At 50.6% G+C, this 19,708-nt stretch overlaps 1 protein-coding gene across 9 annotated transcripts in view; it reads left to right on the top strand.

Moving 5' to 3' along the window:
- The window catches only part of CUX1 (cut like homeobox 1), a 471,463-nt gene that overhangs the window by 80,175 nt on the left and 371,580 nt on the right, over nt 1-19,708 (top strand). For all 9 annotated transcript variants that reach the window (XM_039460712.2, XM_039460705.2, XM_074390309.1 and 6 more), the window contains exon 2: nt 19,582-19,692. In XM_039460712.2, the coding sequence (XP_039316646.1) occupies nt 19,582-19,692 (111 nt within the window). The remainder of the gene's footprint in view (nt 1-19,581; nt 19,693-19,708) is intronic.

The following is a 19,708-nucleotide window of genomic DNA, read 5'->3' on the forward strand; positions in this document are numbered from 1 at the left end:
TGAACAGATTGCTGCTATTGCTTCTGACAGCTCTGGTCCTCGGGGAACACGGTGAACTCACTTTAGAACTAGCCTTTGTCAGCTCCAACTAGACTCTGGAAGGAACGCAAACGCTCAGACTTCCCCACGACAGTCTGTGAAGCGAAGCCAGTTACCCAGCCATAGTCACTAATATTTTTGGTGTAAAGCAGTTGCTAAAATTAATTCCAGTCTGAAACTTGATGAATTCTCAGTCATGGAATTAACAGGTCTCAAATGGAAAAAAAAAACAAACAATTAGCTTGATTAAAAATAAATGTTTGTGCTGGAAATTCGGCGCCTGTCTGTCCCTAACAAACTAAATACGAAGTTTTGCGTCTTGGAGGATTTGTTTGCCCTCATGCATTCATAGGGAAAGTGCATGTTGGTGCTGGAAATTTATAGACGTACTCCCAGGAAGCTCTTAAGAGCCATCACTATTATCCGTTTTGTGTAAGGCCAGCAGTCAGTCTCTGTGAAGAGTAAGATACAAACCTGGCTCAGCAGTGACCCCCGAGCCTATCTGATGTGCAGAAAAGTCACCTACACAGAACTCTCTAAGGGGCAGCCTCCTTTCAGTTAGCACCCATTTACTTCCTCTTATGACGCCTTCCTCTGAATTTATATCAAGCAAACGATGTAGGACACATCTGTGAAGCAGGAAGTGTGTTTCGTTTTGTTTTTAATGAGGTTTCAAACCCTCTCTTCCCATCTCTGTCTCTGGATGGCAGCGCGGAGTTTTACGTCATTTGCCATTAGACGTCTTCTGGCTTGACATCCTTGATGGCTCAGCCACCCCTGGGTGTGTCAGGTTAATAAAGCAAGCGAAGAAGGGGTGTTCTGTTAAAAATTTGGAGATTCTGGCCAGGTGTGTGGTGGTTCACGCCTGTAATCCCAGCACTCTGGGCGGGAGGCGGGTTGAAGGGGGCGTTGCTTGAGTCTGGGAGTTTGAGACCAGCCTGGGCAACATATTGAGGCCTCGTTTCTATAAAAAATTTTAAAAATTAGCTGGGCATGGTGGCATGCACCTGCCGTGTCAGCTACTTGAAAGGCTGAGGTGGGAAGATTGCTTGAGTCCAGGAGTTCAAGCCTGCAGTGAGCTATGATCGTGCCACTGTACTCTAGCCTGAGTGACAGGGTGAGATGTTGTCTCTTAAAAAAAAAAAAAAAGACCAGGCGCAGAGGCTCACACCTGTAATCCCAACACTTTGGGAGGTCGAGGCGGGTGGATCATGAGGTCAGGAGTTTGAGACCAGCCTGACCAACATGGTGAAACCTCGTCTCTGCTAAAAATACAAAAATTAGCTGGGTGTGGTGGCGCACGCCTGTAATCCCAGCTACTGAGGAGGCCGAGGCAGGAGAATTGCCTGAACCTGGGAGGCAGAGGTTGCGGTGAGTCAGGATCGTGCCACTTCACTCCAGCCTGGGCGACAGAGTGAGACTTCGCCTCAAAAAAAAAGAAAGAAAAAAGTAGAGATTCTGTGGTTAGGTTAATTAGAAGATTTCTAACAACACAATCGTTAGGCTTTTCTATTTCTGCTCCTATAAGTATCATAGCGTAGGTCATGGGAAACCGTTTACTGTTTTCACACCCAGCTTCAGTGTTAAATGACCCCCAGAGTATAGCATCATCAGTCTGTTGTTATCCCCAAATCTTTATAGGTTTAGCTATTGGGATAGATAACTGAATAACGAATTTTTTTTCCAGTGTAGTGGTCTTGGGGTTTCGCTTATTGGTGTGTGTGTGTTTCAAGAAGAACCCATGTTCCTTGGACTTAATGTAAGTGGCAGTAGTCGTGCCAAAAGCTGGATTTTATCAATAGTTTTTGTCTAAGAGCCAAAATCAAAAAAATTCTTCCCCCGCAGTACCAGCGCTTGAAATAAACCACCCTCCCACCTCCACCAGCTTGCCCGCGTGGATCCGGTAGCCACCCTGGTACCCCAGTGGGCCTTTTTGGCAGCCCGGAGGGTTCAGGAATTTAGGGGGATGAGGTCACTGTGGCGAGCACAGATGCACTTGGAGCGGGGACTGGGGGAGACCCACTCCCCTGCTTTAAACCGCAAGTGTCTTTTGATATCTAGTACAATTGGCAAGCAGAATGATTGAAAACATGTGAGAGGTAGCTGGATCTAAGTCTCAAGTAGTACATATTTGAGAAGTTTTCCCCAATGTAAAAGTCATTCTTTAAGAGCCTTAAACTAATAAAAACAAGGAAATTCCATGTTACGGCTGCCACTCGGCCTTTCCATTTTTATTCCAGAAGTCAGATCTGACAGGTCAGCAGCTTCCTAGCTCCGGGATCCCCGTGTTTAAAGCCGGGGGGACGGGGAGAAGAACTGGCAGCCGCCGGAACGGGGAAGTCTCCAATGCCGTTGAGTGCCTGGCTCGTAATTGCAACTTGGTGTATCTTATTTTCTCTTCTTGGGGCGGCTTCCTGTATTTATTATTCGCAGAAGCTGCTTCAGGATTCCTTTAGAGACCATTCTTGTTTCTTTCTGTGTCTGTGTTTTGGAGACAGAGTCTTGCTCCGTCGCCCGTGCTGGAGTGCAGTGGTGTGATCTCAGCTTACAGCACCTTCCGCCGCCTGAGTTCAAGTGATTCTCCTGCCGCAGCCTCCCGAGTAGCTGGTATTACAGGCACGCACCACCACACCCTGCTAATTTTTGTATTTTTGGTAGAGACAGGGTTTCACCATGTCGGTCAGGCTGGTCTCAAACTCCTGACCTCAGGTGATCTCCCTGGCTTGGCCTCCCAAAGTGCTGGAATAACAGGCGTGAGCCACCACACCTGGCTAATTTCCTTTGTATTTGCACTGGCTGGGAAGAATAACATCATGAGTGGCGTGGAAGACCTGGGTGCACGGGGCTGCAGCATCCCAGAGCCCCGTCCACTGGCGGCTGCTTGTGCCTGGCTCCTGTGGCTCCTTGTCTGTGATGGAACCCTGTGGGCAGGGCAGTAGCTAGAGAACGTCAGCAAGGCTGCCTGGTTGAAGTTGCTTCCTGTTGCTGCATGGGTGGTGTCCCGGGGTCCAGGTCCTGGCTGGTAGCGATAAGATGGTGATGGGATGGAGTAGGTCCTTGTAAATCCCACATTACTGGGCAGGCTTTTGCCCTTCAAACCAGATCACAAGCCTCTCACCGCCAGCTGACCCTCAAGAAATTACAGGAGGCTTGGTGTGGTGGATCACTTGAGATCAGGAGTTTGAGATCCGCCCGGTCAACATGGTGAAAACCATCTCTACTAAAAATACAACGAAATTACTCAGATGTGGTGATGCCAGCCCCACAATTACTCAGATGTCCTGATGTGCTCCTGTAATCTCAGCTACTCGGGAGGCTGAGGCAGGAGAATCGCTTGAACCCGGAGGCAGAGGTTGTGGTGAGCCAAGATTCTGCACTCCAGCCTGGGCAATTCTGTCTCAAAAAAATTAAAAAATAAGTCACAGGAGGCCCAGCCTACAGAGGACATGAGGTATAGAGAGATGTCCTTCCTGGACCATAACAGGTGATGTCATTTTGCTGAGTTTGATAGAGAAAAAATCTTGATGTCTGTGTACTTAAGAACTGACATCTAGAGTTTGAGAAAACCTAGTGATGAGAACTTGAACTTGGAGGAGTCACAGGGAGATGGGGAATGCTTTGTAATTGGCATGAATTTCCTGCCTCCAGGGGCCCCGCTCAGAGACCTAGGATGAAGACGGGGTCCTCGAACAGGGTCAGAAATTGGAGAGTGTGGGGAGCTGCCCCAGCTGAGGACACTGGATGGAGATTCATGCCGGGACCCCATCACGTAGCCGCAGGAGCTGTGCTCGTGCTTGTTAATTGTGTATCCTCATCCTTCAGTGTGAGTGTAGATAGTTAGCAATAGCTCTTTAGGTAGCTTTACAGAATCTAAAGGGCCCCCCAGCTATCTTGTAGAAAGGCCCCTGGACAGAATGGGGTGATGCTGAGAGCCGGAGTCGCTGTTCCAGTTTCCAAAATGGGGAGATGGGCAGCAGCACCTCCGGGCAGTCCGCAGAGCAGCCCCTCCCTCCCCTGGTGCCCCTCAGGTCCAGCAAAGCTAGAAGTGAAACTCACTGAGGATTGACAACGGCCCCTTTAAAATCACATCTCTGCTCTTGGCACCAGGAGCCGTCATGTAGTGTAACCTGTTGGTGCCCAGAACCCAGGTTTCCTGGTGGCAGCCAGCGGTACCGGTGCCAGGAGGCAGCGAAGGAATCGCTTGTGACGCCCGCTCTCTGCCATACGAGCATCGTTCTGCGGGGCCATCTGGCTGGCAGCAGCTCTCAGCCAATGGCGGGACGTTGTAAACCTCACTCGCTGAACGCGGCACCGAAAATCTTGAAAATTAACTGCAAAAATAAAATCAAAGCTGGCTCCGAGATGGTGTTTCTTGGCCTGGCATAAGCTCTGCGGATGAACTCGCTCTGCCTTGTTGATAGATGCCTCTTACTCATTTGGTTTTTTCCCAGGAGCCAACTGGCATCTCTTAACTTTTCCTTGTAAAATCCAGGCAGAAACATTTTGAGAGCTTTCTGGAATTTTTATTTGCTAATTAAAATGTGAGAAGGGAATGCAGCCACAGGTAGAGGTCTAGTGCAAGCCACAGCTGTGATTAAGAAACAAACAAAAAAAAAAACCCAGCCAAACAAACAAAAAACCTGACAGTTTCAAAATGAAGTTATTAGCACTTCACCTGGAACTGTGATAGCTTTTAACTTGCATGATCTGTCTGTCAGGCACCACCTCCCACCCCAGCCCCAGAGCATGCAAGGAAAGGTGTGGAAGTTGCAGGGTACTTAATAGCTGAAGAATATAGCAATGATAACGACCATCTCTCTGGAACGTTTTTTAACGTAGAAGAGTGTTTCTTCTTCTGTTTATATAGTTTTCCAGCGACCCTGAGAGGTAAGGTAGGTGGTATCTATTTTACTGATGGGAAAATCGAGGCTCAGGGAGTCTTGGTGACTTGCTCAACTTCCCATGAGAAGCTGCTGAATCCAGGATGGAACTTGTCTGCCCCAAATGCCCCTATTGTTTCTTAGGCCCCAGTAATGCCGCTGGGTGGGGCGAGGGAAGAGGTGGGGGAAGGGGTGGGGGGGCAGGGAGCCCAGCTCCACAAGAAACAGGGCTATACAAAAAAATCACCCAATATTGGGTCAGCAGCCTTCCTCTGCTTGCAAAATAATTAAGCAAAATCTGGTTTCGTTTGTTTGTTCTTGAGACGGAGTCTCACTCGGTGGCACAGACAGTGGTGTGACCTTGGTTCACTGCAGCCTCTGTCCCCCAGAGTTCTAGCAATTCTGCCTCAGCCCCCCGAGTGGCTGGTATTACAGACTTCCACCACCACGCCCGGCTCATTTTTTTTTTTTTTTTTTTTTTTTGTATTTTTAGTAGAGATGGGGTTTCGCCATGTCGGCCAGGCTGGTCTTGAACTCCTGTCCTCAGGTAATCCACCCGCCTCGGCCTCCCAAAGTGTTGGGATTACAGGCGTGAGCCACCGTGCCTGACCACAAAATCTGTTTTAATTTTGCAAGTCGTGCGTAAGCAGCCAGTGGCCCACCAGGCCCAGCTGTGTGTTCCCAGGGACCCCCAAAGCATGTTTGTGCCGGGCACACACACACTGGGTGGTTTGTTTTGGTCCTAGCAGCCTGTGTCTGCCCAGACAGATGTTAGTGGCTGGGAAGCCCCGACAGGGAGTGCGCCACAGCCCGCAGATGGCTTCCCCGCCAGCGTTCTCCTCGCGAAGGGGAACGGAGCCTTTGCCAGAATGGCTGGTGCCCTAACAAATTGATTCCTGCCAAACAATAGAAATAAATATTTTCAGCAGACAGAAATGTTGGCTCCAAAAGCATTCAAATTAAAGGCTTATTTCTGAAACAAATACTTTAGGAGGAAAACATTTTTACCAGCGCAGATGAGATCAGAGCGATTCCTTTTGGCAGTGGCAGAATTATTTTGAGACTCAGCCACAACCATTTCCCTGCCCCTGTCTCATTTTTCACTGATGACCTCGCCCCCTGTTTGCTGGAGAAACAGAACTGCATTCAGCTAGAGGCAAGGGGAAGAGGCGGTGGCATGGTGGCCTGCAGAGAGCCTCAGTTGGACCGTCGGTGGAATCTGGGTTCAGATCCAGGCCCTACTTCCCCTGCTGTGATTTAGACAAAGCTGGTCGGTCATCTCAAGCAGTTTCCTCAGTCTGCAAAATGGGGCGGTGCCTACCTTGCAACAGTTAATAGGGTCATCCTCAGGACCTGGGATGACCTAAGCTCGTTTGAGCTTAGCACTGTCCCTAGACACAACACTGTCCCAAGACCTAAGCTCATTTGAGCTTAGCACTGTCCCTAGACACAAGAGTTCTGTCCCTAGAACTCTCTGTATTGATGAAATGGTAATTGTCATCGTTATATGTGTGTAATTGATGCGCCCTTGAAGTATGGCAACTGCAATGGAGAGACCCAATTTGAAATTTACCTGAGGTGAAATCTGATCCATATGTGCCCAGCGGCTCCCATTTTGAATAGCGCAGTTCCCGTTCGTCCCTCTCATTTCATTAGTTGGTCCCTGGTGCTAATTGATTGATTGGAAGGCCAGCCCACTACAAACCTCTCAAGTCTTTCCCCATGCTGGGTGCAGCTGCAAAGAGTTTGGGCCTATCTGTTCTCTCTGACATCTGTCCTCTGTCCTGCAGCCAGACCAGTGGGGCAGTGCCATCGAGCTTAGCCATGAACTCCCCAAATCAACCTTCATGGGCATCTCTTAATTTTCTAAGAGATGGGGTCTTGCTGTGTTGTCCAGGCTGCACTTGTGGGCTCCGTCCACCTCGGCCTCCCGAGTAGCTGGGACTACAGTTCTGCACCACCGCGCCCCTCTGACATTTCTTAACGTTAGCAAGTTCCCGTTTGTCTCATAATGTATACTAAGCATAAAAAGAATAACAGAAGGCATGAAGTTAAGACGCCTGCTCCCCAGGTATTTGTTACAGTGGCATTCATGCGAAGCCCCGGTTTCCTTATCTGTAAAAGCTGATCAACAAAGCTCCTGTGGCCACCTCTCTCTCTGGTTGACCCTGAGGCCAAAAGGAGGGGCAGGGTCAGCAGCCCCTCCCCATCCTGGTCTGGGGGAACACAGGAGGCAGAAAACAAGTGACCTACCCAGGTGGCGGGGGGTCCCACTCTAACAGGAGGCAAGATGACTGGGAGAATGCTACGAAGAACCCAGCCAAACGGAGATGAGCAGACCCCAAGAACCGTACTCCAAAGGGGTGGGTGTGGGGAGGGATTAGGGTCCTTTACGCTCTTTGCAGAGCCCAAGATTGGAGTGGGGAGCACTGTGTGTGTCTACAAGGCCGAGGCTGGCAGGGAGAATTGTGTGTTGTTTTGAGATAACAGCCACAACAGAGCAACAAAGAATACTGCTTATAAAACGGACTTTTTTTTTGGTAGCTCAAAAAATGGTCAAATACCGGTAATTTCATGTGGCTTGAATCATCTATAAAGCAGAGCCCTTCTCTTTAGGGTTGAGGATTATCCACCCCTCTCCCTGCCACGGCACAGGCCACGTGGCCTGCCCCCGGCACCTGCTCCGCCTTACTTGTCATTATGCATCTCCGAGACAGCGTCTCTCACATCTCACCGTTTAAATGAGCGTCTAGCGAGTAATCTATGGAGCGCAATGCTTGTTGGATACATCTGGCATTTTCGTCTTTGCAGAGTGGGTTTGTGACGGGGTGAAAAACAACAAAACAAAATCTTGGTTCTTGATAGAAATCTCTCAGTCCTAAGGGATTCATGAAAAAGGCTTGTAGGAAAACTTGGTATGCATCGCTTTTGTACTCAGACCAAATTATGAATTTTTATTCAATCTTATTTTCTGAATGGCTAACATGCTCACTTGGTCCAAAATCAAAATTTTAGCCTGGTGCGGTGACTAACGCCTGTAACGGCAGTACTTCGGGAACCTGAGGTGGGTGGGTCACTTGAGCTGAGGAGTTCGAGACCTGCCTGGACAACACGGTCAAACCCCATCTTTACAAAACACACACACACACACACACACACACACACACACACACACACACGTAGCTGGGCGTGGTGGCACACGCCTGTAATCCCAGCTACTCAGGTGGCTGAGGTGGGAGGATTGCTTGAGCCCAGGCGTTCAAGGCTGCAGTGAGCTGTGATTGCATCCCTGCACTCCAGTATGGGTGACCGAGTGAGACCCTGTTTCCAAAAAAAATAAAATGTGCATGTGTACGTACTGAGAAATCTGGTCTCTGTCTCTGTCCCTTCTCACCCTACTGTTCACCCCAAGTCAGTACTGTACTTCTGTTCTTTTTCTGGGGTGTGCTGAACAGCATTTCCATGGAAAGGCCACAGCTTGTAAGTTTCACTTGAATTTCCTTGATTGTGAGTTAATATCAAATCATCTTTCACAATCAAGATCTTAATACTGATACATATCAGATGTATAATAATGTTTTGAGAGTGGTTTTTTTTTTTTTTGAGACAGAGTCCACTCTGTCACCCAGGCTGGAGTGTAGTGGAGCGATCTCGGCTCACTGCAACCTCTGCCTCCCAGATGCAAGCGATTCTCCTGCCTCAGCCTCTGGAGGATCTGGACTTACAGGTGCCTGCCACCATGCCCAGCTAATTTTTGTATTTTTAGTAGAGATGGGGTTTCACCATGTTAACCAGGCTGGTCTTAAACTCCTGACCTCAGGCGATCCACCCGCCTCGACCTCCCAAACTGCTGGGATTACAGGCGTGAGCCACCACACCTGGTTCCATCTTGAGAGTTAAAGGAACACAGGCACATAGTCTTTAAATGAGGGGGAGTCAGGTTGACTAGGAAGAGGAAGAGAAACTGACCTGTGTACTCATTGCACTGGGCGTTTTATGTGACTTAATCCTCATAGCAGCTCTATGAAGTATGTATCAGGGTGTCCCCATTTTACATTAAATCACTTGCCTGGATCACTCAGCTGGGAAGGGTGAGAGCCGGGTGACCTACCCAAGGCTGTGTCTCTGGGTGAGGGGTTCAGAACCGCTCCCTCTTTTTGTGGTAGCCAGATATTGTCTAGTATAGACTTGCAACTGGAAATGAACCAGGTCTTTTCCTGCCCTCTGATCTTAGAGGAAGATCTGACCTATCCAGGAAAAGCACGATGATTTTAGGAGTTCGGGCGCACAACGCTGTTTTCCAAGCGTGGGCATTCTGCTCCCAATTTGGGATGCACTGCTGCCCCTCAGCCCTCGGAACTGGAGTCAGAGCCACAGCTGACCCCTCTGAATGCCTGTATGCCTTATGGGAAACAGCAGGGGAGGTGGCGTTGCACGCTCCATGTTACAGATCCAGTGGCTTGCCAAAGGCCGTTCACCTGACAGGCAGTGGGAATTCGTATTCATGCTGGTCCCTTGGATCAGAAATTCAGTGCCCTTCCTTCCACACCACGCTGTAGATACCTCTGCACTCTCCTGGACCCAGGACATTCTCTCTTCCTTCTCCAGGATACTGGGGATCAAAATCCACCCTTGTGGTGAGAAAACCATGCCATAGCTAAACAGCCACCGTGTGCCGTGAGATCTGGCCAAAAGGTTTCCTTCTATTCACTTGGCCCTAATCTCCAAGGCAGGAGAACACAGCCAGCTGCCCTGTATAGAGATTCTGGAACACACAGTGTTTCTTCTTTGCCCCCCAGATAACCAGAAAATCGATCTTTGGGTAAGCACTTGCTTCTTCACATGCCCAATATTTTACTTTTTCTTTCTATGTTTCTTTCTTTCTTTTCTTCTCTCTCTTTCTTTCTTTCTTTCTTTCTTTCGATAGAGTCTTGCTATGTTGCCCAGGCTGGGCTCGAACTTCTGGCCTCAAGTGATCCTCCCACTTCGGCCTCTCAAAGCACTGGGATTACAGGTGTGAGCCATTGTGCCCAGCTATTCTTTAACTTACTAATGCTGGCTACCTGCCTGTGATGCCCCCAGCACCCTGCAAAGTTCTGGGAATTTCACAGTGAGCAAAATGCAGGCCCTGCTGGAGTTCATAGCCCTAGGGGAGATGGCACCAACCCTGTGCCCAGATGAGGGGAGCTGCCACGCAGCCACTCGTTGAGCTGGGCACACAGGTCCCCATCTCTTATACGGTGAGGTGGGACCAGGGAGGGAGTCTGGGAAGTGGCATCTGAACATTTCTTGTAAGAGAGAAAGAAATGGTTTCCAGGCAGAAGGAACAGCCGGTGCTAAGGTCCGAGGGGAAAGGAGGGGACCTTGCTCTCTGGGGACACTAGGGGGAGGCCAGCGTGCCAGGGCAGGGTTCTGGCAGGGCCTTTTTGAGCAGGGAATCCCAAGCTCACGCCGGACTTCGGCAGGGCATGTCCCCTGTCCTGGAGGACTGCGTCCTGGTCATCTTTCCAGGCCCCCACTGCATGCCCATGAGGACCAGGAAGGATGCCTTCCTCTCTGTACCAGGCTGACTCCTGGCAGCTCCTGTATCTCCCGCTTTCCTGCTTTCAGTCATGCCGTTGGCCTCCTTTTCCTCACTGCCAGCCCAGGCCTGCGGTAGGGTGGGTGGGAGCTCACTGCTCAGGGTGGGTGGGCGGGCGGTGTTTGTGCAGGTGGTTCCGTGGGTCTCTCCTTCCAAATGTTCCGTCTTTGCCACTCATCTGCTCCCCCCGCCTCACACCCACCCCCAGGATCCCCTTTGGAGATCAGTCTCTCTCTGTGGAGACCCTGGCTTTCTGGTTCCAGATGCCCCCTGTGGCCCACGTGTCCAATATCACATACCAGCACCCTGTGACCATCATTCAGAATTTTTTTATGACATAGCAGTGAGTCAAAGCCTGTCGGTGGGAAAGTGATGGGGAAGGATTAAGTGTCTGAGAACATTTGGGAAACGAGGTTAGACCTGGTTCTCAAACTTACGAAATAAGCGAAAACATGAACGTTCACTTTGGCAATTCTGCAAGATTCTCCTTTAAATGGAGCCCATGAAGAGAACAAAATGGATTTTCCCCAGCACTGTACGGGAGCACTTTTCTGGGAATCAGGTATCCCAGGGCCTTGTCAACCCTCCAAGGCCTAGCTCTCATTCCTGCAGGGGAAGAAATGATATTTGTTATTTATTTATTTATTGAGACACAGTTTCGCTCTTGTTGCCCAGGGTGCAGTGTAGTGGTGCAATCTCAGCTCACTGCAACCTCCACCCGACCCCGGGTTCAAGCAATTCTCATGTCTCTCAGCCTCCGGAGTAGCTGGGATTACAGGCGTGCGCCACCACACCCGGCTAATTTTTGTATTTTTAGTAGAGATGGGGTTTCACCATGTTGGCCAGGCTGGTTTTAAACTCCTGACCTCAGGTGATCCACCTGCCTCAGCCTCCCAAAGTGCTGAGATTACAGGTGGGAGCCACCCACCCAGCCACAATCTCATGAAATCAGCAAAAACATGAACTTTGACTTTAGGAATCTACAAGGTTCTCCTTTAAATGGAGCCCACAAAGAATACAAAATGAACTTTCTGCAATGCCGTGTACTTTTCTGGAAACGAGGTATCCTAGGACCTTTTCAGCCATTCGAACCCTTGGTCTCATTCCTGGGGAGTGGGGAGTGAGATTTTAAAAGATCGATGTTTAGCTGGACTCTGTGGCTTATGCCTGTAACCCCAGCACTTCGAGGAGGCTGAGGTGGGAGGATCACCTGAGCCCAGGAGTTCAAGATCAGCCAAGGCAACATAGTGAGACCCCCCCTCCCCACAATCTCTTTAAAAAAAAAATTATTGTTTACTTTTAAGAGTAGGCATTACATTTACACGCTTAAAATACCAAAGGTACCCAAGTGTAGATGTGGAAGACTTTCCCACCCCCGAGTGAGCGCCCCGCCCCTTCATTTCCTTCCCCGTGGTAAGGATGTTACCAGTATCTTGTGTTTGCATAACCTTCTACAGAAGCTCCTGTAGGTAGAAGCAGAGTATATGCATCTTTGTATATCTGTGTATTTGAAGTGACTAGATTGATCGCTGTTGATGGACGTATTTTGGGGAGGTGGTTTTACATTTCCATTACCGAGCACAAGCTCACAAGGTAGCACTTTCCTGTCCCCCCTGCCCTGCCCGGGTGATGGTGACAAGTCTCCTGGTTGCTCTGAAGTCCTGATCTTTTTGGCGAACCTGGATGAGGAAGAGGGTCACAGAGCTCCAGTCCATCTGCCCACAGGCTCCCGCTAAGACGGGGTGACTTGCACAAAAAAACTGGGGACCTTTCTTGCCGGAAGGTTTTCTCCCTTTTTTTTTTTCTTTTTTTGAGATGGAGTCTGGCTCTGTGGCCCGGGCTGGTGGCATGATCTTGGCCCACTGCAAACTCCACTTCCCAGGTTCAAATGATTCTCCTGCCTCAGCTTCCCTAGTAGCTGGGACTACAGGCACGTGCCACCATGCCCAGCTAATTTTTGTGTTTGAAATTTTTTTTTTTCTTCTTCTTCTTTTTTTGAAACGGGGTCTTTCTCCGTCTCCCAGGCTGGAGGGCAAACACTCGATCTCAGCTCACTGCAACCACTGCCTCCTGGGTTCAAGGGATCTCCTGCCTCCTGGGTTCAAGGGATCTCCTGCCTCCACCTCCCGAGTAGCTGGGATTACAGGCACACGCCACCATGCCTCGCTAATTTTTTTTTTTTTTTTTTTTTTTAGAGATGGGGTTTCGCCATGTTGGCCAGGCTGGTCTGGAACTCCTGACCTCAGGTGATCTGCCCATCTTGGCCTCCCAAAGTGCACTGCCCGTGGCCTATGTGTTTTTTTAATAGCGATGAGGTTTCACTATGTTGGCCAGGCTGGTTTTGAAATCCTGACCTCAGATGATCTGCCTGCCTCAGCCTCCCAAAGTGCTGGGATTAGAGGTGTGAGCCACACGCCTGGCCTCGTTTTCTCCCTTGTCTACCTGCCGCCCTCTGTTTTTGTCCCACGGTCCAGGCCTGTCCGTCTTGTTGCACCTGGCAGTCAGGGTTGACTTGTGATTCACCTGTACGTCCCTGGAGTCCCTGGCCTGGTGGGGGATGCCGGTGGCAGAATGAATTCGGGTCTAGGTCAAGCACGTGGCTCTGAGAGTACAGAAGATGAACCGTGATGTAGCATTTATGGTGCCACAGACTTGAAATGCATCATCTTAATTATGTCTAGAGAGAGGAAGTTGTTTGACCACAGCCACACAGGTTACGGTGGGGGTGGGTCTGGAGTCCAGTTGTGGGGCACCGCACCCAGCCCACATATTCTTTAAAGATGAGCAAATCCAGGCTCAGCGCTTTACCTCGTGCCTATAAGCCCAGCACTTTGGGAGGCTGAAGCGGGAGGATCGCTTGAGGCCAGGAGTCCAGTTCAGGTTTAGGAGGCTGAGGCAGGAGGATTGCTTCAGCCCAGGAGTCCAGTTCAAGTTTTCTGACACCACCGTTTGAAGAGTCTTAAGATATTTTCAGTAGGGGACTGGTAGAAGTGGTGGCAAGAGGTTGGCAGGCGGAAGTAGGTCCACCACCTCTTTCTAGCCGGAGAACCCTCCATTCATCCAAATGAGTCTGTTGCTGGAAATGAAACAAAAGATAAAATGCTCTTAGGACCTCCCTATGCAGGAACCATGGCCGACCTTTCCGTTTTTGTACAAGTGATCTGTTTTTTCACTAACAAAACCGTTTTAGATTTCTGCATAGAATGTGCTGTTTGATTAGTTTGACAGGTAATCCCCCAAGAGACATCAGATGAACTCACTCTTTGGATTAAAGTTCGAGATAAAATGAGAATGCTTGCGTTGCTTGGGTCAGCCCAAGTATGTTTTCCCCACCAGGCCGGGGTGCTGGGGGCAGGAGGCGTCCTTTGCAGACCTGGACGGAGCCCCCCGGCGTGGGAGCCTGGCCTGGTGCACCTGCAGAGAGCCCTTGCAGGGAAGCTCAGTGGGAAATGGCAGGGATGCCTCACATACCCTCCACTTTAAAACAAACAACTTACGATTATACTTTTTGAGACAGCGTCTCCCTCTGTTCCCCAGGCTGGAGTGCAGTGGCCTGATAAGGACTCACAAATAAGCCTCCTGCCTTAACCACCGCCCACCCCCCCCCCCACCACCCCGGTCACTGGAACCACAGTCATGCACTATCACACCTGGCTAATTTTTGTATTTTTTGTAGAGATGGTTTCGCCATGTTGGCCAACCTGGTCTCAAACTCCAGGACTCAAGCGATTCGCCTGCCTTGGCCTCCCAAAGTGCTGGGATTACAGGCCTCAACCACTGCGCCTGGCCCACATTCATTTGAAAGGTGAGCAAATCCAGGCCAGGCGTGGTGGCTAATGCCTGTAATTTCGCCCTTTGGGAGACCGAGGCAGGTGAATTGTTTGAGGCCAGGAGTTCAAGACCAGCCTGGCCAACATGGCGAAACACTGTCTCTACTAAAAAAATTAAAATTTGATGGGTATGGTGGCGCACACCTGTAACCCCAACTACTCAGAAGGCTGAGGCACCAGAAGCGCTTAAACCCTGGAAGTTTAAGTGAGTCAGGATTGCGCCAGTACACTCCAGCCTAGGCTACAGAGCAAGACTGTGTTTAAAAAAAAAAAAAAAAAAAAAAGAGAGAGAGAGAGAGAGAGAAAATCCAAATGGCTCTCTGGTGTTATTAAAATACTTATTTGGGGAAAAAAAATTTCCTACAATTTCTATTAAGCAGGTGGCTGTTTATGTGATAGTATTTTAATTTTGTTTTTAATACATCAGAAATGCCTGGCTGAAAGGCTGGAGTTGGGGGCGGAGAGAGATGTCCAATTTAGGAGCTTTGCCCTTTGAGGAGCTGTCAGAAATGGAGAAAAAGCATCCCAGAAATTGTAATTGGTGAGGAAAACAGGATTCCAGCTATCCACAGTGCCCTGGCTGTACACCAGCGTCATGGGATGGGGGCTGCCTGGGTGCACAGAGCCCTTGGGTTCTGAGCTGAAACAGCAGCAGCCAGGCCAACTTGGTGATAGGCCCAGCCTGTCCCTTTGGTGGACCACCTGGGCCTGGGTCTTGGCCTTGGATCAGTCCTGTGGTGGATGACCTGAGCCTTGGCCTTGACCCTCCATTGGACGACCGGAGCCTTGGCCTTGGCCTTGGCCTTGGTCCTGCAGTGGATGGCCTGAACCTTGGCCTTGGTCTTGACCTCGGTCCTCCAGTGGATGACCTGAGCCTTGGCCTTAACCTCGGTCCCGCAGTGCATGGCCTGGGCCTTGTCCTTAACCTCGGTCCTGCAGTGGACGACCTGAGCCTTGGCCTTGGGCTCTGAAGTTCCTCTGAGCAAGGGCGGAGCTCCCAACCCACTTGTTGAGTCTGCACTTGGGAAACTCTTGGTCAGCTCAGCGCGTTGACTTGAGTGAGGGATAGTTGCCGTCCAGTGAGGGCTGGGGTGTGAGGCGGCCAGCTGGGAGAGACTGAAACCTGACCCCTGCGGGTCCCCATTGCTTCCTGACGTCAGTCATCCCGTGATCTCTTGGAAAGATAGACACATTTTCTGCGTCCAGGTGCCTCTCCTTGCCAGACACTTTCTCAGTAAAGTTTCTGTCTCTTTCAGCCTGGTTGGAAGTGCCAGTTTCTTATGGCCTGAGACTTGGGACTGGGGGCCCACAGGTGTTTCTAGCTGCAGAGGAGTTCTAGATAGTTCTGCACAGATGCGTTCCTCTGCCTTCCTCGGGAGAGTTCTGGCTTAGCTGGGTGGTGTTTTCTGTGACCAGCAGTGGCCACCGTCACCACCACCCCTCCCCTCCCTCCTCCATGCACTCAGACCAGCCAGTGGGCAGCGTATTGTGCAAGAAACAGCTGTTGTTTTGACAAAGGACATACTTGCCTCACTTCTTGCATCACCAGACCCACGAGGCCGTCGATTCCAGGCCTCTGCCCCTGCAGGTGGACAGGCAGACCCTAGCGCAGAGGCTCACGTGTCCCATGCTATGCATTACATAAAGTATTATTCCCGTCCCCATTTGCGTACGCACTCGTTCCCATTTAGCAGGATTATATAAATTAATAGATGCTGCAGTTTTTCCAGCTAGATGCTGCACGCATATGGCAAGACAGCCCAAAGATACACACTGTGGATTAAGTCGCTGACCTGCCCCGCCCCTCCGGAGAGCCAAGCACGGTCACAAGTTTCTTCTGTATCTCTCTGGAGATAATCACAGCCTATGCGAGCATATGGATGGATATTCTTTTCAACAATGTATTGCGGTTTGTCTTGTGGCTTGGATGTATCTGATGATCATCGTGTCCCGTACAATACACTGAAAAATCCGTGAGGGGTTATGCCGACAGGGTATTGCTGGGCGTGGAGGAGGTTGGGTCCAGGTTTTTTGCTCTTCGTGACTTTTTAATGCCTTTCAGATGTGACGACTCTCTCTACGCCTTCTCACATGTGACCCGTGACTCATGGGCCGAGGGCGCCGCATTTGGGACCCCCACCTCTACCTCCCCAACATGCATTTCATTCCCTTGTTAATGTGTCACTGTAGTTGACACTTTGAGGATAGGCAGGCTTGGTAGATAATAAAACAGTATTTGGCTTATGTTTAATTGCTGTCTCCTCCCACAGCCCGAGATCGCCTTAGGGTCCTTCAGAAAGGATTTGGTGGTGCTGGTGTGTGTGTGTGTGTGTGTGTGTGTGTGTGTGTGTTGTTGTTGTTGTTGTTGTTTAAAAATTTCTCTGCAAGGGACCCGGTCAAAGATTTCAAGCCTTACATCTGATCAGCCTCGTCTGTGGCTCAGTCTCTCCTCCTCGCTGTGCCAATCTGTTTCCGTGGTGGCGGGTGGCGGTTCGGTGTTAAATTTGGAGACCCCCGTGGGTTTCCCATGCCAACCTGCATATGTCTGCAGGCTCGGGGAAGGGAGTGCGGCAGACCCCCGTCGAGTCCCCGACCGCCAGCAGCAAGTTACCGCAGGCACACTGGCTCTGCAGCCCCGGGATCAAGGTGGGTTCACCTTGTACCGGGGCCACCTGTGTTAGCTCCCTCCTCCCCCAGGTAGGCTCCCTAACAGATCAACCCAGGGAGGGACAGGTGGGGACCCAGGGGGACAGAGGGTCCCACAGACCCCCTGCTCATCTGGCGTCCTCCACAACATTCCCCCCACTTGACCCAGTACGTGAGAAGCTGGGGATTGGGGCTGGGACCCTGCAGTCCCCTTCATACCTCCAGCGCCTGCTGGCTCCAAGACATCAGTAGATGCCCACTGATTGGGTAACCGCCCCCAGCGCCCCCACCCCACCAGGCTTCCATGCAGTGGGGGAAGTAGGGCCCCCCCCCCCACCCCCGGCTGAAAGCAATCCATGTTCTTTTTGTTTTTCTCTTAAGTTTTCTGTGTCTGTGTGCGATTGGAATGAAACATCAACTCTTTTTTTTTTTTCTTTTTTGTCATATTTCAATATTGGCTTTCTTCCCCGCCTTCTTTTGAAGGCTCCTTTTATAACTTCGGCTGCTGCTGCTTAAATATAGATGTCGAAGCCCTCCTCCCTCCAGATTGTTTATATTTTTGAAGAGCCTTCTGCTTCGCTGTGACTGCTCCTCTCTTATCTGTATCCCCCGTTCCACCACATTGGTTTTGGTTGCTCTTTTTTTTTTTTTTTTTTTTTCCCCCTGCCTTCCCTTAACTGGGATGTGTTTCAAATGTGGTCTATCAAAATGTTCACTGTTTCCCTTTTTTCTGCAATAGCTTTGACATCTGTTCTTGAATTCTAGCCCACGTTATTCCTTAGGACTTGTTTGCCCAAGATGTGCCTGAGTGCCAGAAATACTAAGGGGAGAAGAGTGTGGCGTGGTGGCATCTTCTCCTCGTCGCCTGATTTGTTGTTTTATTGGAGTGTGTATGTGTGTGTTTTCTTTCCTCCCCTCCTTTTTAAAGTGTCGACGACTTCTCTTCTCTTCTCTTCACTTTCTCATTCTTTTCTTTCTTTTTTTGGAACATCTCGCTCTGTTGCCAGGCTGGAGTGCAGCGGCACGATCTGGGCTCACTGCAACCTCTACCTCCCAGGTTCAAGCGATTCTCCTGCCTCAGCCTCCCAAATAGTTGGGATGACAGGCGTGTGCCACCACGCTTGGCTAATTTTTGTGTTTTTAGTACATATGGGGTTTCGCCATGTTGGCCAGGCTGGTCTCGAACTCCTGACCTCAGGTAATCCACCCTTCTCGGCCTCCCAAAGTGTTGGGATTACAGACGTGAGCCACTGCTCTCAGCCTGTCTGTGACTTCTAAGTTGTCAGCAATAGACGCTATCATCTCATCCGGCGTGGCCCCCACCCCGTAGTGGTACCAAGGAAGCATTTCCCAGCAGGAGCTTATAGGTTTGCTGGTTTATTTCCGCCAAGGGGGAAAGCCGGTGAGACTCCTGAGATGAGTGGCGGGGGTGGAGAAGGAGAGGCTGTCGTATGCTTCTTGGAGGCCTGGGGATCAATCTTGAGGTTTGATTTTTCTCGCCGTTCAGCCTTTGAAATGTCAGGTCCTTGCTCTGCTTGGACGCAGGGTGACGGTCCCCACTGTTGAAAAGCCAGCTGGAGCAGCCACCTTGGATCCCAGCAGAATGGGCCGCTGTGTGTCTTCAGTCGCCGAAGCGACTCGGCAGGAAAACAGGCCTTTTGGTGGCGACAGCAATGTGTCCTTGGGCTCCTGCTGTCAGCCTGGAACACCATTCTGGGGCCATCTGCTGCAGGCTTGTTTGAAACAGATCCTCTTGGCAGCTCTTCCCAGAATTTGCGAGGCCAGGGCACAGGTTCTCTGGCGTGTTGATGATCGGTTTGTTGCGGGGAGCAGAGCCCAGAGCCCTCAGCCCCCCGGCAGGTCCCTCATGGGGCACCCACTCCTGGTGGTCCTCAGCGTTCCCCGCGAGCACTGCGATTTGAGAATAACCACCAACACCCGGCGCCTCATTTCCAAAACGTGCACCTGATACCGGAAATAATTCTTCTTGAAATTTACCTCTTAAAGGTCCCTCTTGAAAACTAATCATAGGTTAATGGCCTTGAACATGAAGCTCGGCCTAGAGTGAGCTCACCGTAAATATCTGTTGAATGAACGCAAACCAAGTATTACTCCCAGAGATCCAGGCCCACAGTATGGAAGGACGGCCACACGGAATCCCCCGAGGAGGGGCCGGCTCAGCAGAGGGCCAGGAGCTCAGGAGTGCGGCTGGAAGGGACCCTTGGCAAGAATAGGTGTGGAGCAGCTCAGGGCGGCGGGTCCTTTGGCCATTGGCCTGGTAGTTTGGCTGGAGCAAGAAAGGTGTTTCTGTGTGTTCTATTTCAGGAACAGAGTCATTTATGGCGTGCACATTGATGCACGACGCGTGACGTTGAACGAGCTTGGTTTTCTCAACCACGGCACGCGGGATGGACGTGGGACGGGTGGGTTATGTTCATTTTGCTGCTTTCCCGCCGCCCTCCAGCACCTCTTCTGCCGACGAGTCCACAGTCCCTAGAGCCAGCGGGGTCTCTCCCGCAGTGTTCTGGTCAGATGCAAATAGGACCGTCCTCTGGTGCACAGCGCGATGCCAATCTCGCTTTTCCTTTTCTGTTTCCCCCGACAGAGGGAACTCGATGCCACCGCAACGGTATTGGCGAACCGGCAGGATGAAAGCGAGCAGTCCAGAAAGCGGCTTATCGAACAGAGCCGAGAGTTCAAGAAGAACACTCCAGAGGTGAGGCGGGTGACCG

The sequence above is a fragment of the Saimiri boliviensis genome, chromosome 20 (genome assembly GCF_048565385.1).
Source record: "Saimiri boliviensis isolate mSaiBol1 chromosome 20, mSaiBol1.pri, whole genome shotgun sequence".
NCBI classification, from domain to species: Eukaryota; Metazoa; Chordata; class Mammalia; order Primates; family Cebidae; genus Saimiri; species Saimiri boliviensis.